At 39.5% G+C, this 26,039-nt stretch overlaps 1 protein-coding gene across 2 annotated transcripts; it reads right to left on the minus strand.

The window, feature by feature from the left end:
• Positions 1–1,029: 1,029 nt before the first annotated feature.
• LOC111318941 (ubiquitin carboxyl-terminal hydrolase CYLD-like) lies at positions 1,030–26,039 on the minus strand. Of its 2 annotated transcripts, none has more exons than XM_088755507.1 (12): positions 25,790–26,039; positions 20,001–20,849; positions 11,172–11,349; positions 8,271–8,542; positions 7,408–7,567; positions 6,047–6,305; positions 4,937–5,028; positions 4,275–4,341; positions 4,033–4,174; positions 3,269–3,377; positions 2,319–2,681; positions 1,030–1,772 (listed from the first exon to the last, which is right to left on the minus strand). In XM_088755507.1, the coding sequence occupies exons 2-12, from the start codon at positions 20,784–20,786 to the stop codon at positions 1,588–1,590; spliced, it is 2,613 nt and encodes an 870-aa protein (XP_088611633.1). In that variant the 5' UTR covers positions 20,787–20,849; positions 25,790–26,039; the 3' UTR covers positions 1,030–1,587. The 2 variants fall into 2 exon arrangements, with proteins under 2 accessions (XP_088611633.1, XP_088611634.1); XM_088755508.1 differs by having other exon boundaries at positions 1,603–1,768.

Genomic DNA, 26,039 nt, shown 5'->3' on the forward strand with positions numbered 1-26,039 from the left:
TGCATTCTTCAAACTAGGTGAATACAATCTTCTACTCAGTACTTTAACGTTGCGATTCATAAATTGCGTAAAATTTGATTTTGTAAAAAATTTTTGCCATGGGATTCCCATACAAACACTGTAATTTCTGACCGCTTTGCCTACCCGTCAAGATGGCTTCCAAAACCGTCTCAAAGTCTATTTCAATTTGTTGTGACTCTTTTGTTTCTCAGAAAATTAATAGTTTCATTTTCTTCTTTCTGTGTAGATTTCTTAGATCAGTTGCGTATCGATGGTTGATTAGATGGCTTTGTGGCTTCATGGGTCGGGATAACCGAAGACCATTATGTGCCTGCGTATATAGTGCTGTTAGGAACAAGTATCCTTCAAGCCACAAAAGAGGTTACAAGCCTGTTGAAGATGAACAACCAGGACACTAAAGTGAAATTTTATCTAATCCTCTATCCTTAAATTATTTTATGTAATGTCTCCTTTGTTCCAATGCTACAGACAAATATACTTCCTCCATATTAAGTACACCTTCCCTCTGAAACATGCGAATTATCCAATTACCACAAACTAAACAAAAATGAGAGTTAAAATCGGAGTCGTTGGAGCTTTTGTCGTATCTCTCGTTGGCACTGAACCCTTGATTAACACTCGGCGCATGTTTTGTTCGCTCATGCTTTCAACGATAGTAAGATCTCCGGTAAAACATGAATCTTCGAAGTGTGCAGAGCACAAGCAAGCATGTTTATTCACGGGTTCCTTGAAGTCTTCTGGTCTATGTACTTGGACAAATTTCACCCATTTCGATCTTATTTCTGGATTAGAAGGGAACTGATGCATCGTTATACCAGGTGTGTATGAATTATTGCTACAACTCGTCTTATTTGGTGCTCCAGCGACACATCTTTTCCCTCCTGTACGCTTTCGACTAAAGTCCGCCATTGCTGTAGTGTTACACTCAATGTGACGTCACGAGGTTAGTTATTTGGTGGTCTGGCCAAGCGAAGTGGCGGTAAAAAAAAATTCAAGCGGTGACAGCGATTCAAATGAAAAAATTCAGTACTTATATTTACCGGATTGCTCCCAAATTCCTCAAGTATATTAAAGACGATATAAGCAACCAGAATCTGTCGGAAAAAAAACCTTGTCATATGCACTTTAAGCCTTTAAGTGTCATAAACGTGTTACAACATTCTTTCAAAGCTGATTTTCTCACTTTCTAAGCGATTGATAGATCACTCCAGATTATTTAAAAGTTTCTGCTTTACATGCAAATCTCTTTTACTTGAAATTATAGAGTTAAAAAACTTTTCTATTGTCTCAAATGATGGTGCAAACTTACGTAGAAGCGAGCGAGGCTAAGAAAGATATGTCTACAAACAATAAGTATGGGCCCGAAACATTTCATTTGTTAATTTTTCCTTACCTACACTTCTCCCGCAAAACTATTATGTGCACAGACGAGAGGCAATTCCAAACGTATTTTACACGTGTATTTCATGCGGTGTAGAGTTATTAACTTGACCTCGGTCTATTCCAGTTAACAAGCGGTTAGTCCTCGTATGATCTACGGTATTGACGTGTTACATTTCACCAGATTTATTCAAACAGTGTCGCGTCTAAGTTTTGGTACATACAGAGATATCCATCTCCAAGCAGACGACGGACTTTTTCAGGCATCTCGCCTCTTTCCTTTGCTGTAAAGATTTCCTCAGGGCTTTTGGAGAGCCATTCCAGTGCCTCAGGACAACGTGTCACAGCAGGGATATGGTAACCATTTCTTCCTTATGAAAAGTAAGGCGGTAAAAAAATAAACAGAGTAAGAGATGTCCTAAGGTTACAAACACTGATACCCGTTAAACTATTGGCACCTAAATGTTTGATCTACAACACTGAACTCAAGAGCCCTAATGCTATGCCTTTTAAAAAGTAACATATCCAAATCAAATATCCTAAATGTATTGTATACCAGAATTGAAAACCTTACAGTAAAATAAAAACGAGGGTAGTTCATATAGGACAGGGATTAAAGGGGTCAGTTCAGATGACATTTGTATTATCGAAATGATAAGATTTTTCTTGAGGTTTTGTACTCTCGTTCCTTGCAAATCAATTTGGAAGTGGCAATTAAAAGACCGGACAGATATACGAACAAAAGGAAAATTATTAGGAGATAAGAACGACTGATCGGAAGTTCAGCCGATTGATACTGATAAGTATAACTTGTCATAACTTCTGTCAGGTCGAGACAAAGAAACAAAGAAAAGAACAATTAAACAAACAAAAAGTGAAGGAATGACCAAAATAGCCAGTCATGAGTTCGGATTCACCTTCCCTGTCCGCCATACTGTCAAAGAAGCACCAAGGGGCGTCTTTTTTCGTACCACACTTAACAAACGCCACATAATGACTCATCTCGATACAGACAACAGCAAAGAGATCCATTTTCTGCTTATCGAGTGTTAGCTGTTTTTCCACCGTTTTCGCTTGGTCACTGTAGTGACTGTACATTCGAGGTAGAAGTATCGGCTTTGGTTTATGATCCTGACGGTTTCGATGAGCGTGAATTTTCTCATTGCAACTCTTACAATAGCTCGCTATTCCGGGTCCGTCCTTCAAGAGACCTTTTTGATAGCACCTCTTGCATTCATATTGAGCAACGTCCTTGCCGCACATGATGCATTCGTGAGGAACTGGAAACAAAACGATCTTTGTTAACAACAAGCTCTTTGCAAAATGACGTCACACGATGAAGTCATGTGACTTTGAAAATCACAGAACTGAAGACATAGTAGCGCGCAATAGGTGACACGAATTGATTATGTAAAATAATTTCCAATTTGAGGAAACTAAGTTCTAAAAATTAAAACAACGGATTCGATGCCGGAGGGAAAAATTTTGCCAATCAGTTGATTCTATCCCAATAATTCCTTATGATTCGTCTACTTAGCCCTGAAAACAGAATTTTAAGATTTTCACATTCGCCTGGATTAGGGGACAGAGGTAGGAAAAAACTAGCAGCTAAATCTAAAGCAAAGTCGTTAATTTAATGACCTCTCTTCGACAGTCATGAAGCAAGTTTTGACGTTGTCATTACTTGAAGTGAAAGTGAAATAAGTATCTGCAAAATTGCTTATTTCGAAGACAGGCGTTAAGTCGTTAAGTAATAAAATATTTGGTGTTCTCTCTCGTTGTTTGCTGCGACTCTTGTATGAGTTTACGTCGCCAGATAGCGACTCTGAGAAAGTAAAGCTACGTGTGGGATCCCTGTGGCACGCACCATTTTCGACGATGTGAGTGACGTCGAGTTCCAGATTGGATAGAATCATGTCGTACATTTTGTATCTGTTACCATACCGTGGCATCTGAAGAATCAAACACGATGGTACCTGTGAAAACAAACAAACGACTCACAAGAATATCAAAGTAGGGTGATCAATGTGAGGATTACAACCGACAAAACTTCAGGCAAAAACAAAAACAAAAAAAAGACCAACGCGAGAAAAGTGACTTAGTTCCGCTTTAAATTCAAATCTCTACACTGTCTGCCATACATTTCTCGTAAACGAGGCGCTAAGAATTTGGTGTTCAATCACACAACATCGCTTTGTTTGCATTTTTCTTGTTTCACGATTAGAACAAACTTCTGCTTCTTTTTATTCCGCTCACATCCAAATAAACGGTTACAACAACAGAGACGGAGAAAAACAAAATACATATATATCTGCTAATCCAAAAAAAAACCAGGAAGTTTGAATAACAAAAGGAAAAGAAGCACCTGGACCAGGTCAAATTAACTATTCCTATGAAATATTTCAAATTTGAAATAACAACGGCAAAACATAATATGCATAATAGCAACATACTCTTTATTACCCTATCGCTTGAAAATTTATAGATATTACCAGGAAAATATATGCTGGGAGTGAAGAGTTCAACAATTTCACTTAAGACTTACAGAGGTTACTAGGGAAAGTGTGGTGTATTCATTAGAAATTGCTGTTTCGTTAAAGAAACGTTTGCATCACCACACGTCCCTCTTACCTCAGATAGTATGAGATCCGCTGAGATAAAAGACTGCTCTAACATAGTTTGGACCTGAGCAATTTTCACCGTTTCATCCTTGTCAGTTATTATCTGGTACAAGAAAGCTCCTTCACCTTTCTTTTCTTGTACATCTCGGGGCCTGTAAAATCCATACAACAAGGTTACGTTTGCGCCTGAGCAAAACCCCAGTTGTCTACGGTATGAAATGCAGTCAAACTGTAGTTTTACAAATAACTTACTTTAAGTGAAGGAATGGGTCCGCTTTTAATACTTGTTGCAGGAGAGCGTTTAAAAATTCCTCTGGGTCTAAAAAAAAGTCACAACAACAAAATGACGAACAGTTTGCGTAAAGTGTGAGCCTCAGTTGTGGGGTGGCCCTTGATCAAGGCTAATCTCACGGAAACAACGCATCCTCGTTACCTTTTTAGTCAAAGTTTGACCAGCTCCCTTACTGCTTTGAAGGTCTAACCAGCCCAAAAAATCATGAACGGTTCCGAGACACTTTGGTGTAAAACATCAGCGCATACTAAGGACTACCGATTAGAAAGGTAACATTTAAGATATGGAGATGCACAGGGAGGGCAAGAGGACACTAGTACATCACTTGAAAGTAAAAGTATGACTGGCCGTGAAAAATCATCGCTTTTTCACTAGAGAGGGGAGACACTTGTAGCCTAAATATCCCCATACGCTATTCCCTAGCATTAGTGGCAAATCTCAAATTAATTTTGAAACTGTTAAGTAAGAATCGATATTAAAGTCTTCCCAAAAGCCTCCTGTTTGTGAAAGTAATCAAGCCGCCGATACGAAAACAACACTTTGACATCAACATCACTACAGTGTTCTCCTTGGTAAGTTTTATCTGCAGTTTTAAGGTTGTCTTGAAGGTTTTCAAACTCACCTTTTTCTTCATTTGTTAGGTTTGCTGTGGAGCTGAGCACGTAAAGAAGGTGTCTCAGCGTAAGAAGGCGGTCTGCACGAACAAAACCGTACCTGCAATAACACAATATTTAACATTAAGATATTTCTCTTTATTTGATTGTAAACTGCTTAGCAGTCTGGTAAAAGTCCTCCGCGTAGTGTTGTAAAGCGCCATGAGCTCCGGATATGAGCGCTATATACATAAAAGCTATTATTATTATTATTATTATTATTATTATTATTATTATTATTATCGTCAAGAATCTGAAATGACACCCCAATGAAATCTGTACGTAAAAATGCAAGATGAGTGTGAAAGATACCAACAATGTATGGCAGGTAAAATAAACACTGCATTAGCTAGGGTCTATAGCTACTTGCTAGAACTGCATGTGCAACAAATTCAAATTCACAACCTGTGTCAGCCAGACATTCAAGTCAGTTCCTGGGTGGCTGCTTAATGTGGGTTCCTCTTTATTTGCTAAATGGATCCAGTATAACAGTGTATAACATGTACTTTGTTCCTCTCTTCCTAATATGCTTCTCTATGTATCATCTGTTCATTAAGGCAACTGTCAATTTATCTCATCTGTTCAGGCAACTGCCTGACGATGGCTTCGCAAGACGCATGAAACTCAGAGTTGCAGTAAAAGTTCAAGTAACCTAAATCCTGATAATTATATATATATATATATATATAACTGCAGACAGTACTGTTTCGGCCTTCTGGGCCTCATCAGTGCAGTGCTAATGCTAGGATGGGGGAGAACCGAGACGGTCACCCCAAACGACCCAACCTTTGTGGTATCGTCTAAGCCATGCCAGAGTGCTCAAACTAGAGTAAACCAGCGAGCATGCGCAATTGCAACGGCAATGACTCATCCTAGATAGAGTGCTCAATTTGGACATGAAAGCAAAGCTTTGTATGCCAAAGAGCTATATATATATATATATATATATAATATATATATATACATATATATATATATATGTATGTATATATATATGTATATATATATATATGTATATATATATATATATATATATATGTATATGCATCTGTTCATTAATTTATAATGCAATTACGTACACTCTCAGAGGATTTACAATGAAGTTTCTCAGTACACTCTGCACTTTATCATATTCCATCAAATCGTCATCTTTTCTGCAACGATGCAGCAAGGTGTCAAACACACTTGTGAAGGCGAACATACTGAAAAGTGCGGCATCAAGGTAGGAGGAGAAATGGTGACCTTGGAGGCCGCGCATGGGGCCACAGTGTCTATCCTCAAGAGTTTTAGGGGGTTCGGTTACGCCTACTACTTCTGGAGAGACCATGCTCCCAAAGTCTGCAAACAATTATTATTCATTACATCAAAATTGTGGTAACAAATAATTAGAACATATGAACTCAATGGACTGATCTCTCTTATCAACAAGCGTAGAGCTAACAGAACATCTTCGTATGCAATTAGAGGAGAAGTAAGGTCTAAAAACCATATCAGTTCAAGAAACGTACGTTTAAATTTTATTTGTTCGCACCTTTCGAGATCTCAAAGAGTAACCTAACCACTCAAACTCCAGACGATGCTACAGGCACAAACCCACAACACCCAGTTTACAAACAGTTTCTCCCCGGGTTGTCGCAAAAAATTGTTATTTAATTCATTTAAACAGGCTTCTTCGCACGACTTAAAATAGTAGCCTCTGTAGAAGCCCCTTTTTTGCACATTTGAAGGCAATTTTCGGGAGGCTTTGTCTCGCACAGAAGTCATTAACAGAGTTTGAGCTATATTCATCATGGCCGAGATAGAGATTACACGCTTTCTGAGGCGTATAACTCCTTTTAGACATAACCTAATAGGAGAGGTGTGGACAACAGCATACAGAGAAATTATCAAAATAAGTTGCTGTTAAAAAGTAGCCAAGACACTGAAATGGTCAGTCAGGTTTTGTTTGGTCAGTCAGCTTTTGTTGTGAGGTTTAGTCTCGCAAAGCAGTCGGTAACAGAGTTTGACCTATATTCATTAAGGCCAAGATAGAGATTACACGCTTTCTGAGGCGTATAACTCCTTTTAGGCAAAACCGTAGAGGAGAGGTGTGGACAACAGCGTCCAGAGAAATTATCAAAATAAGTTGCTGTTAAATAGTAGCCAAGACACTGAAATGGTGAGCAAAAGATTTCGACGGAAAAAAAATTTGGGAAAAGTTAAGTTTTCAACATAATGAGCTGAATGATGACCACCATTTACCTTCAGAACAATATTCAACATCTGCAGTATCTGGGGGAAAGGGGTTAAATGACCAAATCGTTAAAAATAAAAGTATTGTGTAAAGCATTCCGGTATTTGGAATTTCAGTTCCCAAGAGGTGAGTTGGGGCTCAGATGTATCTAGAATGTGACGCATTTGCCCCAATTGTCTGTACAGTTTTCAAATTTGGCTTGATTACCTTTTTCAACATTTAAACTGGCATCAGTGGTTGACCAGTTAGCAAAGCGGGAATCTGGTCGGCAATTCTCCAATGGAGCAAAGAAACCTCTTCTCTCTGGACAGGTGAAGTATCTTTTTCTATGAAAAGTCCCATCTGAACATGCAGACTCTTCCTCTTCCTTCAAAAGAAGAGAAACACTTATTGATAGTGATAAGAGTGTCACGTAAATCATGGTTTTCTTGTCCCAAGAACTACAAATTGGATTTGTTGGTTCATGAATTATGAAAAACGCGAGTTCTTTTCTGGAACCATTGGTCAACATGTTGATATACAAAGAAACCCCTTCCATCTGGGCAGATGAAATATCTTTCTTTAATGAAAGTCCTGCATTGTATATGAATGTATGAAAAAAGCGACTATGAGTATAATTGCTTCTTCCATTGCCAGTTGCCTTTCAGCATCTACTCCGCTTCCCTGATACTTCACCTGTACCCATTTATTTAACCAGGCGGAGTGGGGTACTTGGGATGAAGTGTCAGACCTGAGAATACAACATCATGACCAACCCAGGTGTCGAAACTGAGCCTCTAAATTTGAAGTTTTACGCACTAGCCGTTAGCTAGACCACATCATTTTATCGGGGCAAAGGACATTGTGGGACCGTGATAAGTAACTTTTGCTCAGAGTTGCTATATATTTTCAAGCCTTCTGTGTGCCTTCTCGTCATTTTTTTAGAAAAGGAAGTCTAACAAGAGATCTTGTACACGAACTAACCTTCATTTCACTTCGTAATTAAGAGAAGACTGTCCTATCATAATCAAGTTTAATCGTGAACCCTTACCCTCCTCCAGACTCAGAAAATATTCAATCAACTTCCTTACCAACTCCAAACCAGCTACCAGCTTGTTTATAGATAGAACGTTTCCAATCCAGCGAATGACACCATATCTGGTGTAACCGGCACCCGCTACAGGAACTTCTACCATAGATCCAACCTCAAAGTTATGAATGTTGACTGTCATTTGGCTTCCTCCACCTTTAAAAGGAACTGTTTGTTGGTTCCTCTGATCTGAAGGAAATAGTATGTCTTGGTATTCCTGACCGCTCTTGCCTGCTGGAACTACCATTTGGCTGCTCTCCTCTGGCTGAAGCTCTGTTTACCAATATCAAGATGTAATGATATAAAGGAAAAGTTATCATTAAAGAGGATACTGGTTGAATTTACATAGAATTTTCAGAGTTGCAAATGAAGGCAGAAAGGAGGATTTTGAGACCTTACGAGTAAATGGGTGAAAAATATTGTTGTCTGTGCACTATTTCTCCACCAATAAATTTTTAACTGTGTGGTATTTTTGGCCATGCTAAGCTCTCTAAAATAACCAGTGAGGTTGATATGAATTTAGCGAATACTTTTAAGTACTAAAATGAAACAATATTTCTCAAAAAAGAAACGACAACTTTGAGTTTAAATTTACAAGACATGTTTCGACAGTCTCATGTCATCTTCAGTTGCAAATGAGCTTTTAACGGTTGTACATTTGAATTTATATTAAGGTACGTTACAAATTACGTGTCAGGGCTTACGTTACAATTTGAATACTAAATACGCGAAAAATGTAAATAGCGCGCCTTGACTAATAATAATAATAATAATAATAATAATAATAATAATAAGTAGCACTCTGAACTTTGCAAGAACATTTAAACTGGTTACATCGTAAGAACTTTAGGACATTATGATTTGGTTTCTATGAACACTATTTTATGAACATTTTAAGTTAAGGATATTTTATGAGCTGAACAGTACATCATGAACATTTAAAAAAAACATCTTAGTATTGGGCCAATTGACACTTTTATTGTTTTATATGATCATTTATATTTCAGTAGCATTAGATATTATTATAGTTAACAGTCCTGTCATGCATATAGGCTACGAAATAATTAGTAAGAAGACCAGTAAACGTCTTCTTGCGATATACACTACTGACGATAGATGTATGACGGTTGTCTAACAATATGTCTCGAACTCATAATTTCTTATCAATTTCCCTTTCCATTGTGAAACGAATACTAGGGTGCCTGGTGTTGTCAAAGAATACGAGCGCGTCCTCCTCGCTATTGAACAAACAAAAGGTGTCATCAACAGCGTCTGTAGAACAGAACTTCAGAGAATGAATAGTTATCTAGCCAGTTTTTTTTATGATGTCCCATAAAGAGGTTTGCAAGTACTGGAGCAAGTGAGGACTGATGCAGATTGCTGCGAATGTCGTCTGCTATAGTCTTATAGTAAGACAAAAAGCAATTAAAATTAGTTGGCTAAATAAGCTGATCAACTGCTTAAATGTCTTAAGTAAAAGGAGTTTCGTTTTTTAATCACTTCATAAGTGGCAACGGGGGTCAGCTAAGTAACCCCTCAAAGTGCACTCAACGACCCTATCAACCTATGCACGGAGCTATTTTTAAACTTACGTTTGAGGCACTAAGACACCTCAAATTCCTCCACAAAGGTGACAGTTTTGTCCCATTACCACAGGTGTGAACAATGGGACCTAAAGTTTATTCAAGTACATTTTTCAATTGTTTTAACATATCACTCGTAAAGGGCACATCATGCTACCACTCAATAGAGAACTATTAGGTAATACCGGCAGGCTATGTTGGTGGTTTAAAGGCCTATTTCCAACCTTGATGCAACGTGGTCGCTTCTTTATGGTTTGAATCACCGCTTTTGGTTAAATAGCGCCTCTGATTGGTCAGTTATTTTAACCTTGCCACGTTGTGAACAAAGGTAAAGACAGACCGGCATGTATGGAATCCCTAAAGTGGCTTTTGTAGTCGCGTCGCATTGTCGCCTGCAAATTATAATTTTGCTCTCACAAGTGTGTCGTAAGAGATTTTCCCTTTTTTAGCCAGAGATGATCAGATGTTGTATAAAAATCGTTTTCAGTAAGGGCTGATTGTGTATTTAGGCGGATTGGGAGTTTGTGAAAGCCATTTCTCAATCATGTCATCAATGTGTTTCCGCCGATACATTTAGCTACATTTGGTCTATGAACTCATTAACCATTCCCGCTTCTTTTTTACTATCGATGCTTTGAGAGGTGTTTAATTAGTGAACTCTGGTGTTGAGTTGCTCTTTGGCTTCTTCTTTTAAGGTTTTAAGGTTTAAACCAGAGTTGTTTTTCAACTCCTTTAGAACAGTGACCTCATTCAGAGCGTTACAAATTAGTTTTTTGCTTGGATACAGTAATCTCTTCGAGTAGCTCTCAAGGGTAGTAGAAGGCTGAACTAGAGGCACCCAGTTTGATTTGAGATGGATGTAGTTCTTTGTTTTGTCCGTGAAAGGTGTATTGGAGGCACTTCAGTCACCTTTCAAACAGATCTCGCACGAGCTGGCCTGATTTTACATATTATTCGAAACTTTCCACTTCGAAGAGTACAATTTCCAATTAAATACGGACTAAATTCAAAATACCGCAAGAAAACTGTAAAATGACCAGCGGCAAATGTATTTACCGTAAAACAATTGACTACATGGTCCGGGATGGCTCTTGAGAAGGACGATTTTAGAAGGTTTTCAGTGATTGAGGAATTTCGTGTTACAAGAAGTAGGCCTTTAAGTCGCCGACATTTTTTCACAGTTGATGATTCAGTAATTTTTTGGCCATTTGGTGGTTGACAGTTGTCAAATCCAAATGATACTCTTCAGTAATTATTTCAGGTATTAGGATTCGGAAAATGCCTGCCTTTGCTATTAAAGATTCTCAAACATGTCTTACCAGTAATTATTTCTTCCATACTTGGCCTCGCCTCTGGTTCTAACTTCAAACATTTCCGAATGAGACTTCGCAGTTCATGGTTTGTAACCATAACAACTTGTTGTTTAAGCCTTTCAGGATCTGGCAGTTCTCGGACACACATCTCACACAGAAGAACACCGAAGCTGTACACATCAACCTTTAAAAGATAAGTTACAAGCCACAATAAATAGTAAAACCAATAAAAACTCTTTATAATTCAGTCCACACACAGACACACAGACACACACACACACAAACACACATATATATATATATGTGTGTGTGTGTGTGCATATATATATGCAGTTAGATATAGCTCTTTGGCATACAAAGCTCTGCTTTCATGTCCAAATTGAGCACTGTGGGATGAGTCATCGCCGCTAGCATTGTGCATAGCTCACTAGGCTCTTCTAGTTTAAGCACTCTGGCATGGCTTAGATGATACCACAAGTGTGGGATCGTTTGGGGATCCGTATCGGTTCTCCCCCATCCTAGCATCAGCACTGCACTGATGAGGCCCAGAAGGCCGAAACAGTAAAGAGCTTCTCGTGCTTTTGTCGCTAGTGCCTAGCCAAAGCGTGGTCTACGGAATCCGAGATTTTTCAGGTTAGTTTGCCCTCTGGGCCCTCTCTTCTACTCTTGCTTTTGTATGATAATGGATTTAACAATGAATGTCGATGGACTGGAAGAAATGTTAAGGATTGGCAACGAAAATGTTCAAGACCGCTCAACCGTTAATGGCGACTCATACGCTTCAAGGGCTGCTCGCACTTCTGATATAACAAGTGAAACAAGACCGCCAAAAATACGTTTTCCCGAAAACAGCATGCCTCAGAGGCCGAAATCTGCCTTCTTTATGCCAAACAAGAATACAAGCGCCCGTGCTGTATTTGATGCTTTTGCCGAGGGTAATGTCTCTCCGACCGACATTCAGTGTTTACAACGTAAACTCAACGGTGAAGTTGTGGTCACCTTCAAATCTATTGCCGCCAAAGAACAGTTTCTACGCCTAAATTCTCTCAACATTGATTCCGAACCTTTCGCCCTTCAAGACATCGACAAACCGCTCACTTTCCTAACTATCTACGACGCTCCTTTCGAACTGTCTGAACTTGCAATAATTAAACGCCTTACGCCCTACTGTGAAGTCATTCATTATCGCCGAGGAAAACACTCGTACGCGCCCAACATTTATAATGGTCTCCGACATTACAGAGTCCGTATCATTAAGCCCATCCCCAGCTTTCTTCGTTTTGGGAAGTACCAGATTTTTATTAAATACAACGGTCAGAACCCAACCTGCCGAAAATGCAATCGTCCAGACCATTTCAGCAACGCTTGCACAAACAAAATTTGCTTCAATTGCGAAGGTGTTGGCCACGAAGCTCGTGATTGTTCACGCCCCTTATTGTGCTGTATTTGTAAGCAGGAAGGTCACTTTGGCGTGAACTGCGAATACTCCTGGGTGTTCCCAACAATTCATGGCACTCACACTGACGAAAACCAAGATGTAAATATTGACGAAGAAATAGACGAAAACCTCCCTCTCGCCTCTGTTCTCCTGCCGCCAAAATCACCCATCAACGAAAATTGTACGCAAAATCCTTCACCATCCACCGACGAAAATTGTACGCACAATCCTTCACCATCCGCCGACATCTGTACGCAAGATCCTCCATCCCCTCCACCGCCCGATAATTTTAACGAGACTCAGCCACCCTCTCAACCTGAACAGTCTGAACAAAATTCTCAATCCGAACAGCCTTCGCAACACTCTCAACCTGAACAGCAACACTCTCAACCCGAACTGCCCTCGCACAATCTCTCTGAACAATCTTCTCAACCGTCATCCACCTCTTCTGATTTCCCGATCCTGGATCCTCATGGTTTCATTGCTCCCAAACCCATCAAGCTATCATCCCGTCGCACACCTGCTCGCTTGCCTGATCTGTCCCTTGCCTGCACTCGTAAACCTACTACACCTACGCACCACACTGGAAAGCCATGCTCATCGATACCTGTTCCTACCACAACCTCGTCTAATCCACTGTATACCTCTGAAACCGAAAATGATATGGAAACCACTCACGATCTCAAAATAAAATCATCCGATGTATCTCCACGTCGAAAGGAAACTACTCCCACGGAAAAGAAAAAAGGAAAAAATAGACACACTAAAAAGTCCAAGTAAGTTTTAATTTTTTTTTAAGTGAGTCTTTTTCCCAAGCTCTTTCAAACTTTTAACTATTGATGCAAGGGGGCTAGCAAACCCCCTTACCTACAATTTCTTGTTTGATTTGATCGAGAAGTCCAACTGTGATGTCTGTTTTGTACAAGAAACGTTAATTCATTCTGAATCTACTATCAAATCTCTATCCCGTAGATGGCTGGGCCGTAGTTTTTGGTCCCCTGCCTCCGGGAAACAGGGTGGTGTCGTCACCTTGATTTCTTCAAAATGCTCAAACGAAATCGTATCTTGGAAGAAGGACTCACAAGGTCGTATTGTCAGTGTTTTGATTAGGTGCAACGACTTTGATATTAATCAAGTCAATATCTACGCTCCTACCAATCCTACCGAACGGAAAAATTTTTTTGTTTCGATTCATGAATTTTTCATTCCCTCCTCTGCGACTATCATCGGAGGAGATTTTAATTGTTTCGACAACGCTCTCGATAAATTTGGTGGGAATATCTCTATACACAAAGACTACGAATCTTTAAAAAGTGATTTCGCTCTTTCAGATGTTTGGCGAAATTTGCATCCAAGATCAAGAGAATTTACGTGGTTTGATTCCACACGGTCAATTGGGAGTAGACTTGACAAGTTTTTAATTTCGAAAGATTTATTATCACCCAACGTTAAGTGTGTCATTCGCCCTTGTTCGATATCCGACCACGAGTTTGATTTTCTTACCTTTGATATTCCTACCGCTGTAAAACGCGGTCCAGGCGTTTGGTGTTTTAACAACTCTCTTTTGAACGATAAGGATTTTTGCGCTACTATAGAGAAACTAATCGATGATCATGTACATTTTTTATCTTGTTCTCCGTGTTTCCAAGATTGGTGGGAGTTTTTAAAACAGTCTATTAAAGAAGAAACGATCTCCTTTTCCCGTAAAAAGCGAAGACAATTGCAAAGAGACCAGGTGATTTTGACAAACAAATTGATCCGTCTTCGTCAACGTTTAGTTAACGGAGACAATTCCGTTATCCCTTTCATTTCTAACACCGAATGTCGTTTGAAAGCCCTTCGAACTAAACAAGTCGAAGGAATCATTATTCGTAGTAGAGCATAATGGCTAGAGGAAGGCGAACGCCCCAGTCGGTACTTTTTTAATTTACAAAGAATTAAAGCTCAACGATCCCACATCTCTTCGGTTTATGATTCTACCGGTAACGAAGTATCCTCCCAAGAAGAGATTGAAAAAGCTCATATCGATTTCTACACTCAGCTCTTTTCCGAAGAACCGATAGATGCTGCTCTTCAAGAAGATCTTTTATCTTCTCTATCACGGAAATTAACTTTTGATCAGGCGTCATCTTGTGAAGGCGAGATCACGCTTGACGAACTTACTCTCGCTATGAAAAATATGAATAGGAATAAATCGCCTGGCCCTGATGGCCTTTCGGTTGAATTCTACGCTAGATTTTGGGATCGTTTAGCTCCAAATTTATGTCGAGTCTTAAATGCATGCTACCAAACCGGAGAGATGTGTGATTCCATGAAGATGAGCAACACACGCGTTATTTTTAAGAAAGGAGATCGTAAGAATCTGAAAAATTGGCGTCCGATTTCCCTCTTAAACGTTGATTATAAGTTATGCTCAAAAGTTCTCTCTCTTCGACTCTCTAAAGTTCTGGAATATATCGTTGACCCTGATCAAACTTGTTCTGTGCCCGGACGCAAAATTACTTCAAACTTACATTTACTTAGAAATATCTTAGATTACATCGACCGCACGAATGAAACCGGCATTTTGCTTAGTTTAGATCAAGAGAAAGCCTTCGATCGCGTTAATCGCACCTTTCTGCAAAGCCTCTTACCCCGTTTTGGTTTTGGCCCGTGTTTTTGTTTTTGGATCAACACTTTATATAATGGGGCCAATATGCGTGTTATTCTTAATGAATGGCTAACCGATGCGATTCCTTTGTCTCGTGGGGTAAGACAGGGGGATTCCCTGTCTCCCCTCCCCTATGTTTTGTGCGTTGAAACTCTCGCATGCAAAATCCGAAATAATCCTAAAATCGAAGGCTTTCTCCTTCCGGGCGCACATGGTCTCTGCTATAAAGTTGGAAATTATGCTGACGATACGACCTGTATAGTGAAATCTTATCGCTCTCTGCAAGTTCTATTCAACATAATTAATATTTACGAGCGTGGCTCTGGGGCACGCGTTAATGTCACGAAAACAGAGGCCATGTGGTTGGGGGCGTGGCGTTCGCGCGACGACCAACCGCTTGGCCTCAAAAGGGTGACAAAATTAAAATTCTAGGTTTTCGGCCGCGATACTGAATTAGATAACTGGCAGCCAAAACTAGAGAAATTAGAAAAACATCTCAACTTATGGAAATCCCGCTCTCTTTCTCATGTCGGCCGATCACTCATCGTTAACACCCTCGGAATTAGCAAGTTCGTATATCTCTCTACAGTTTTGTGTGTCCCGAAATGGGTAATTTCAAAGGTGAACGCTTTAATCTGGCCATTTGTCTGGGGTTGTTGAATTGAAACGGTTAGCCGAGCGTCCTGCCACCAATCTCTTAGCAGTGGCGGTCTCGGCATTTTGAATTTCCTGATCAAAGGTAAATCTCTTAAATTAGCCTCAGTAATTTCCAATCTAGATGATCGCGAATCAAAATCCTTTTATTTGGCCAGATATTTTCTAGGCTCTAGGCTTGCCTCCTGTCGCTCGGAGCGGAGCTCTCTTCGAGATAACTCCACCCCGAGTACACAGATCGTGACGCCCTATTATGAGAATGTTCTCTCGGCGCTCACCACTCTAGGTGGGATTCTCTCCCGCACGGAGTGGTGCGATTTTGAATTTTCTTCCAAGAAATGTCATCGAACTCTCTTGAAGGAAAACTCCACATCTCCAATTCTTCATCGCTTTTGGACTCCCTTTCTTCCGATTGACTTTAATCTCGACAAATTTTGGAGTTTAGTGCGAGATGACTTTTCTGAAAATTATAAGAACGACATACTCTGGAAAATTCTACTTCGCGCCATTAAGGTCCGCGATTCTCTAAAGAATTGGGGATATATCGACTCAGATAAGTGCGCCTTCTGTTCCCGTAAAGAAACTATAGATCACTGTTTTCTCAATTGCCCCCGTGTGAAATCTGTATGGACCCACTTTTCTCCTATTATCTCCTCTATCCTTGGAACTAGATTTCTCCCATCCTGTACCTATGTTTTCTTTTTTCGTTGGACCCCCGCTAGTCCAAAACAGAATCGTATTGCCCGCTTTCTAATTAAGACAATCCTGTACAGCATCTGGAAATTTCGAAATAAGTCTACCTTCCACAATGGGAATGACCCCCCTGAGGGTATAATTCGCTATGCCCTCAGCGAGGCCAAAAACAGAATTGCGTGCGACTACTTCCGACTCTCTTTGTCTAACTTTAGAAACGCTTGGGAGTCCCCGTCAATCTGTACAATTGATGGGGACTCCTATAGAATACTTTTGTAAATAGATTACCTTAAGCTTTAGTTAACATTTGATTAAACCAACTTGGAATTATTTACAACTTAGAATTAGCATTAAAAAATCCTAGAGTTACATTAATATTAGCCTACGTTAGCCCTAGCCATACCAATATTATAGATTAAGCTTATTCTAATATTAGTTTACCTTAAGCTTTAGTTAACATTTGATTAAATCAACTTGGAATTATTTACAACTTAGAATTAGCATTAAACAATCCTGGAGTTACATTAATATTAGTCTACATTAGCCCTAGCCATACCAATGTTATAGATTAAGCTTATATTAATATTAGACCTAACTATTTTGGAATTATTTATAACCTTACATTAATATTAGTAATATTTAATACTCGCATATATTTAAGAACTCTTGAACTTTGGACTGTTTATTAATAATTAGTTGGGGCCAAGCCCACGTGCGTTAGCACTTTTATTTTGTAACTTAGGTGGTTTGTTATGAATAAACCCTTTTCAAAACTTAAAAAATATGTATAAATGTTGACTTCGAAAAATACAAAGATTACGCTTTCATCCCCACAAGCTTGTTTCGTGATTGCTCACTCATCAGGGGAATTATTGGTAAGAATATTCATAACCATCATTTATATACTTTACAGTTTGCATAAGAGGTTGGATCTTTTACTTAGGCAGTTGTAGGGTGATCTTGATGAAAGGATGCGTCCACATAAAGTGGCCATTGCAAGTAAAAGAGGCAACCTCTGCCTTAAAGAAAAACCGCTTATCCTCTGCCAACCTGATTATCATCACTCAATAAACGTAATGAACTTGTGGCCTCATGCTGCCACAGAAACAAAGCGTTACTGTGTAATGACTGAAAAAAAGCATTTAAATTTACTGCCACGCCTCTTATGCAAATTTGTAAAGTACATAAACGATCGTTACGAATATTCTTATCAATAAATCCCCTGATGAGTGAGCAATCACAAAACAGGCTTGTAAAGATGAGAGCGAAGTCTTTCTATTTTTCTAACTCAATATATATTGCGCTCTACTTTTATGTATCAAGCACTGTAACACAAAATAATTGAAATGCAGACTTAATTCCTATATTTAATTATATATATATAAATTCTGTATACGAGGGAAACCCTGACCCTGTACACCCCAAGTAATCATACTTAAATAGAATAAATGTTTAAAAAGAAAATTTTCCCTGAGCGGAATTTGAACCCACGTCCCTCCTGTTACTAGTCAGGTGTGATGACCACCACACTATCAGGACAACCATGCTGGCAACACGGCAATCAAAGATGTGATTTACGTGATCGGAGACGTGGTCTCCCGGGAAATTTAACTTTTCAAGGTGACAGGGTAGGGGAAGCCTATAACCCCATATGAAACCCAACTAAGGATCTATGAAAGATACACGCCTGTATCCGTAATTGGATCCTCCTTTGTGATCCGCTAAGTTGACTTCGGTCGTATATCTTTAATAGATCCTTCGTTGGGTTTCATATGGGGTTAAATTTAAAGTTAAATTTCCCGGGAGACCACGTCTCCGATCACGTAAATCACATCTTTGATTGCCGTGTTGCCAGCATGGTTGTCCTGATAGTGTAGTGGTCATCACACCAGACTAGTAACTGAAGGGAAGTGGGTTCAAATCCCGCTCAAGGCAAATTTTCTTTTCAAACATTTATTCTATTTATTCTTATTATATACATATAATATATATATATATATATATATATATATTATACTGCAGACAGTGCACACTGTTTCGACCTATGTGGGTCTCATCAGTGCAGTGCAGACACTGGGCCAAGCTCTGGAATAAACCATTGCCTGGGCGCTACACTTGTGGGACCAAGTGCAGACACGTTGCCATGCGAGAGTGCTCAAATCACAACTAAGGTGATGAGCTTCGCCTTAGGAAGAACGACATACTCGCCTTAGCACTGTTTTGCAAATATCTACGTTCTACGCTTTATATATATATATATATATATATATATATATATATATATATATATATAAGAGCAGAGATGTAATGGTCAAGAGGCCAACTCCAATGTAGCTTTGTTGGTTTAATAGCTCGACGTTTCGACCGTCTCGGTCTTCTTCAGGAGCATACTAATTACATGAGCAATATTCAAATTTAAAATTCGTGTAAATATTACAGTAAACATGTCATGACGTAATAATATAAAAATAGAATAGATAACAGCGAAACGTGTCATGGTGTCTAAAACAGATAAATTAAAGCAGTTATAATTCATGTAGTAAGCTTATTGACAGTAGGATTGAGTCTTAATATCCAATAATTTTCTCTTGCTTTTCTGATTTCTTGATTTTGACTTCTAACTTTTTCAATAACCGTAAGTTTAAGATGGTCGACTCCATGTATATATATATATATACATTATGCATCTGCTTGGATTTGTAAAAGCATGCCTGTTATGCTGCGAGATTGACATGTCACAGCTCAGCTAAATGGTGGTCACCTTGTAATTAGAGTATGGTTAAAGATCAAAGAGGTAGGTTTAGGGAGGGGCTGCAAAAACCTGATGGCTGGGTTTTTTTAGCAATCTGGCCAATGAAAATACAGGGGGCGTAACATTGCAAATTGAAAGTATACATTTACTTTCTTTCCTCATCAAAATTCTCTCTTCATGGTGAGAAAAGAAAATTTACATATACCGGTATATTTAATGTATATTTTGTGCATATATATAACATTAATACATACAAAACAACTGGCCATGCTTCTCGTATCCCTTGGGGTGTTTTTAATACACTGATTCGTTGTTGCAGTGCAACTGTTCAGTAATACATGTCGATCACAGATCATGTTAAAATGTGGTTTGAACAAAAAAAGGGGCACACGAGGCACAGCTTAAAATGTCACTGATGTTTTTACCACATTTTTACATCTCCTGTAATCTATTGCCGTACATGGAATCAGCTTATTGTTTCAAATAACTAAAAGGCAAAATTTTGTTAATGCTAGTGTCATTTATGCAACTGTCCTCCAACAGACCATTTGTAAGAATGAGTCAAAATGCATGTATGATAAAATAACACTATCAAATAAGTCACTCAAGAAAACTGCAGTGGTTTTCGAAATGTCATCTCCTACATACCTTGACTGTTTGACTCTTTGAGAGTGCCTCAGGGGCACTATAGATCACATTCCCTGGTGCAACTGTCATGGTGTGTTGCTTAAAATTAGCAGTTCCGTAGTCTGATACTTTAGCTCGCCATTGGTTACCTTGACGGTATAGCAACACATTTGCGCTACTGATGTCACGATGAATAATGGGCAAGGGTTGTTTCTGATGCAAGTAGTTTAATGCCAAAGCCACATCCAAAGATATAAAGGAGATTTCTGTCGAAGAAAGTGATCGCTGCTCCATAAGTGCTCTTAAACTAGTTTCCATGAGTTCTGTTATAAATAAAGGACTTCCGTCATCGTTTGTTGCCCCAATGAACAGCAGCAAACAGGGGTGACGGCATCTTGAGGCAATCTTCATTTCTCGCCCAAACAGTCTGCGGTTATGAGGGGAGAGAATCAATTCATGGATTGTTTTCACTGCAACAGCACAACCGCAATACTTCCCTTCCACAACCTTTCCCCATCCTCCTTTGCCGAGGAGCTTATCAGTCAGTTGGATGTGATTTCGTGGAATCACCCAGTCAGGTGACTCCTGCTGTTGACGTTCATTTAGGGCATGTTGAGCTGTGGAAAGACTTTCCTGCATTTCAGTCAGTTGACTCTCTTTTATTTGCAATTGCCTTCGAACACTTGTCAATTGTTCATGTTTCTCTTGTAATTGTTGCTGGGCATTTGCTAGCTGCCGTGTCATCTCTATCAGTTGTAGCTCCTTCTCATGTAATTTCACTTCTGAGTATGTCGGCCGCTGTTCCATCTTGCACCGTTGTCTTGGGAATTTTCTTCTTCCCTTCACCCAGTTGCTCAACAAGTGTGAAGTCTAAATTGAGGAGATATAACCATTTTCACAACCTCCTTCTTTATACCATATTTCAATCATGCACCATAATTACTAAACTCCTCTCATTGCCCTTATTAAACTCTACTACACAGGGAGGGGTAAGAGGTAAGGGGTAACTATCCTCCCCTCTCAGGTTTTTCGTATAGGTTTTTACAAAGTTACTGAGGCAGAAAATGGAATCGGTAAAAACACCCGAGTCTACTTCAAAGAGAAAAAAGAGTTTTTTGCCTGAAACATATCTGACTTCTTGTAGGACTGCGAATGTCTATAGAAGCATAGTCTAACATACATAATCCACAATTTTTATTTCACTTGCAAATCACTCAACAATCTATCCTCTGATTGCAAAAAATTTACGGTTAAAAAAGAAAAAAAAAATCAATGAAGGGGGGCTCCTCCTTTTACCATGAATGGCCACAGTAAGTCTAGTAGTACATGACTGAGGGCTAAATCAAAGTGTAAAGTTTACCTCTATTTGATACTCTTACATTTCATGCTTCTAATATCTGATTCTGACAGTGATTGTAATTTCCTTCAGCAGCAGTTGAGTGTTTTTTAGATGAATTCATGGCACTATTCATTGTCACTGTGTATAAAACATATGAGTGAACTATAACACTCAAAATACAGTCTATGGAAAGACCTGAGCAGGTGAACAAACTGTGTCCGAATGATCGACAAGCAAAGAAAAAGGGGATGAAAGGAAAGAAACCTGGAAAAGAAAGGAAATGCTACTGGTGTGGTAGAACTGGTCATCTTGCGAAGGAAGAGAGCTGTCCAGCATTACACAAGACTTGTAATAAATGTGGTAAAAGTGGTCATTTTGCGGCTGGTTGCAAGACAAAGTCAACCAAGAAACCTAGTGGAAGATACCGTTCAGAAGGAGCTAATAAAGTCTCAGAAGAGAAAGAAGAAGAAGAAGATCACTATGCTCTTGTGTTGGATACGAAGAGTAGTAATGGCTCGAGTGGTGCTGTTGATTTGTTCGTTGGAGGTGTGCAGTTAAAGAATGTCCTCATTGACTAGGGAGCAACATGTAACATTGTGGATCGTGCTACGTGGGAAAGTCTTAAACACAAAGGGGTGAAGCGCAAATCCCGAAGGGCCAAACCAAACCAATCGAGGTTGTTAGAAATTTTTGAAAATGAAATCCATTGTGAAGAGTCTGGAGAAAAGTGTGTGGATGAGTTTACTGTTGTTGAAGGTCGTGGTAAAACTCTGCTGGGAAAGGATACAGCTGATCTGAAAAGCTGAATGTGTTGAGAGCCGGACCTCCGAGCTCACCACAAGCATACTCAATCACAAGTGAAGGAACTTCTGTGGACATTGTTAAGAACTTTGCTGATGTTTTTTCTAGAGTGGGACAATTGAAAAATTTTCAGCTTAAGTTGCATGTGAATAAAAATGTGAAGCCTGTTCCACAGCCTGTCAGAAGGTTACCCTTTGGTTTAAGAGACAAAGTTGACAAGCAACGAGATGGATTGCTTAAAGAAGACATCATCGAGGAAGTTCCTAGTGGTCCAACAGACTGGGTCGCACCTCTGGTGGTAGTACCAAAACCTGAGGGAGACATACGGGTCCGTGTGGATACCAGGAGAGCCAACGAAGCAATCGAAAGAGAAAGGCCGGCACCCTATTCCCACTATTGAAGAGTTTCTACATGACTTAAATGGGTCAACAGTGTTCAGTAAATTAGATATGAAGTGGGGTTTCCACCAGGTGGAACTTGAAACTGAATCGCGTAACTTGAAACTGAATCTTCGTTACGTGCCGAGGTCTTTTTCAATACAAGAGGTGAATGTTCGGAATTACCTCAGCTCCTGAAAAATATCAGAAAATTGTCAAAGATGTGTTGATTGGCTGTAAAGGAGTAGCAAGTATTGCTGACGACCTGATCATCCATGGATGGGGAATCAAGGAGCATGATGGGAATCTGCTAACTGTTCTGCGCCGTCTTAGAGAACGTGGATTGACTCTAAATGAGAAGTGTCAGTTCAGACTTCTAAAATTAACATTCTTTGGACATGATTTTAGCAGTAAAGGAATCGCTCCTAGTGAAGAGAAGGTGTCTGCAGTTCAAAATGCCAAGCCTCCACAGAGTAATGCAGAGGTCAGAGCTTTCTTATGCCTTGTACAGTATTGTGCCAAATTCTTGCCAGATTTTTCCCAAGTTGCCAAACAGCTCAGAATGCTGACGAGAAAAAGACAGAAAAAGAAGGCCTTGCCTTAGTATGGGCCAGTGAAAGATTCAAGCTGTGTGTTTTCGGTCGAGAGTTTGAGCAGGAGACTGACCACAAGCCTTTGCAGTGCATTTATAACAAGTCTTCAAAGCCATCTGCACGAATAGAACGATGGGTCCTTTGCCTACAGGGTTACAACTTCAAAGTGATCTATCGCCCTGGTAAGACAAACATTGCAGATGCTCTCTCACGATTAAATTCTGTGAATCAAAAAAATTGCAGCGGTGAGGAAGCCGACTTCGTTAGAGTACATGCACAAGAAAGTACACCAGTAGCTATGACTGCAAAGGAAGTAGAAAGGGAATCAGAGAACAATCCTGAACTGTGTAGTTTTGGGCACTACATACAAAGTGGTGATTGGTCGTAGTGTAAAATGCCTCGTCATGAATGTCAAGAAGCAGGATAAGTTTGTGCACCTGAACCTATGCAGCGGGTAGAACCACCCTCTGGGCCATGGCAAGAAGTAGCAATTGACGTCCTAGGTCCTCTTCCCTCTAGAGAGAACGTGCTTGTGGTAGTTGACTACTACAGCCATTTCTTTGAAGTATTTATCCTGCATTCAACCACTTCCCGGAAGATGATAGAAGCGATAACGTCAATCTTTACACGGTATGGATACTCATTCAGCCTTAAGTCTGACAATGCACCGTAGTTTGTGTCAGAGGAATTTGAAAACTTCTAGGCTGCACATGGCATTTAGCACCAGAAATCTTCACCCCTTTGGCCTCCAGCTAATGGCGAAGTAGAGCGCCAGAACAGAACCTTGCTAAAATCACTCAAGGTAGCTGAAGTAGAAGGGAAGAAATGGAAAGATGAACTGGATAAATTCTTGTTGGCCAATAAACTCCCCCCCAGTAGCACAAGGGCAACCCCCAGCATTTCTTATGCTTGGAAGAGAATTGAGGATAAAGCTTCCAGAATTGCGTCCAAACAAAAGTGCTCAGGAGGAGAGCACGAGATATCGTGACTGGAATCAAAAGCCTACAGGCAAAATGTATAATGACAAACAACGGCATGATGTGGACAACCCAATTACACTTGGAGATAAGGGTCTTCTCAAGAACACCAAGCAATCTGGAAAGTTAGCTGCTAATTTTCAGCCCAATCCTTACACTGTTCAGACAAAAGAAGGGCAGGAACTAACCTTGAAATCGACTGATGGTACAGTGCAGCGGAGACACAGTTCATTTGTTAAGCCGTACAGAACCCCACAGGAACCGGACAACTCTACTGGAGCTGAAACCCTAGAGGATCGCATGGTCCCACCCTCAGTTACTGACAGGGCAACCACGACTGAACCAAAGAGTAGACCGTCTCGAACTGTACAAATGCCACCTCAGTTTAAGGACTTTGTGTTGGATAGGTGAACAATTTTGAAAGACAGTGCACTCTTAAGATTGTTTATGTTCTGAATAAGTGAACAGTTTTGAAAGACAATACTCTGTGTAGCCTGTTTATTGAGAGTTAAATAGACCTAAATTTTGTCAAAGGCTTTCACTTGTTAGTTTGTTTCTTTTCACAAAGAAAGGGAATGCAGTGTTAAGACATTTCGTTACTGTTACATAGAGTTATCGGTGCGCAAAGAATCATGGTACTGTAACATGGCGTGCTCGCTGATGAAGATTAAAGAAACCTCTTGAGTTTATCTGCAATTATTTGGGCATTTAACAGGCCTTTTGTCATTTTTATCTAATTATCATAGTCATCCCTTTATAAAAATTCTACTGCTTTTATGACATAACCAGATAAAGTATACGCTTGGAAACTGAACAGACCGATCAATTAATGACAAGGGCTTGAAATGATGAATTCCAAAAGCTACATGTCAACGTACCACATGTGCAATTCATTAATTGATCGTTGTCACTGTCACGCATCGAGAGAAAGAAATTCGCTTGATAAGGTTCAGAAATTGCCGTGAAATAGTAGATAGGTTAAGGAAGTACTTCTCCAAGTTTTAGGTCTCTTAGTTTTCCCAAATTTAAGGTATTCGTCGAAATGTTTTACGAAAATCTACAGAGCCCAGTATGAGTTGTCCACCAACATGGCGGCCAGAAATAGTGTAAAACATCTGGAACTTACTTTGACTATCTAACCAACTGATTATCTAAACGAAACCAACGAATATGTAAAAAACACTTTTTCGAACACTTAATTTCCTAAAAGATTGAAAAAAATCACCAAACGGGTTGTTGAGAACGACTCAATAAATCCGCGGTTAAACTCAAAGTTTTACTTTATTCTGACTAAGGACAAAACCTCCTTGGCGAATACTCGATCTTTTTAAGGCAAAACTCGAACGAAGTAAAAGTACTTGACATTTGATCCCTGTCACTCATTTTAAAAATACTATAAATGTAACTTAACGTCACGTTCTCCTGAACACGGGTTTATATTTTTCGTCAAACGCAATCGGAGCTTCATGTCACGCAACCACTATAAATCTGAACTTCAAACTGCGCTGGTTTCAAAACCAAGCCTGCTATTGAGCCGAAAATCTGAAAACAGATACGAATTAAGGCCCCCTTATGCCTGATAAGGAAAAAAACTCGTGGCTCTATAGTTTTGGATTTTCGAATTTGACAAGCTATTTTACGACTGTAGGATCTAATGTAAACTAGCTTCTTAAGTTTCATCCGCTACGAATTCCACATCAAGAATATGCACTTATGTACTTACAATCAGTTCAACTCCAACTTAGTTCGAAGGCTTCAGACACCACGCAAATCCTTTGAAATTCCGGCTGTCACCAAACTGCACCAAACTGCACTTCTAGTCCTCTGCAATCTCGAAAGGCACAAATATTATGATTATTTATTAACACTGATATACTGCGGTTGACTAGTGTCATAGGATTCCCCCTGCTGCTCCAAGTAATACATATATCTTCATTAGTTTTGTTGCGTAGTGTATCGCTGAGTATTTTTAC

Source organism: Stylophora pistillata, chromosome 3, assembly GCF_964205215.1.
Source record: "Stylophora pistillata chromosome 3, jaStyPist1.2, whole genome shotgun sequence".
NCBI lineage: Eukaryota > Metazoa > Cnidaria > Anthozoa > Scleractinia > Pocilloporidae > Stylophora > Stylophora pistillata.

Bases quoted from the DNA above. Each gene is read 5' to 3' on its own strand.
- LOC111318941 (XM_088755507.1), bottom strand. From the start codon at position 20,786: ATGGAACAGCGGCCGACATACTCAGAAGTGAAATTACATGAGAAGGAG. The intron at 4,342-4,936 runs GTGAGTTTGAAA...ACTTTTTTTTAG, and splicing joins CCTAACAAATGAAGAAAAAG to ACCCAGAGGAATTTTTAAAC. The intron at 3,378-4,032 runs GTAAGAGGGACG...TTGTTTTCACAG, and splicing joins CGGATCTCATACTATCTGAG to GTACCATCGTGTTTGATTCT.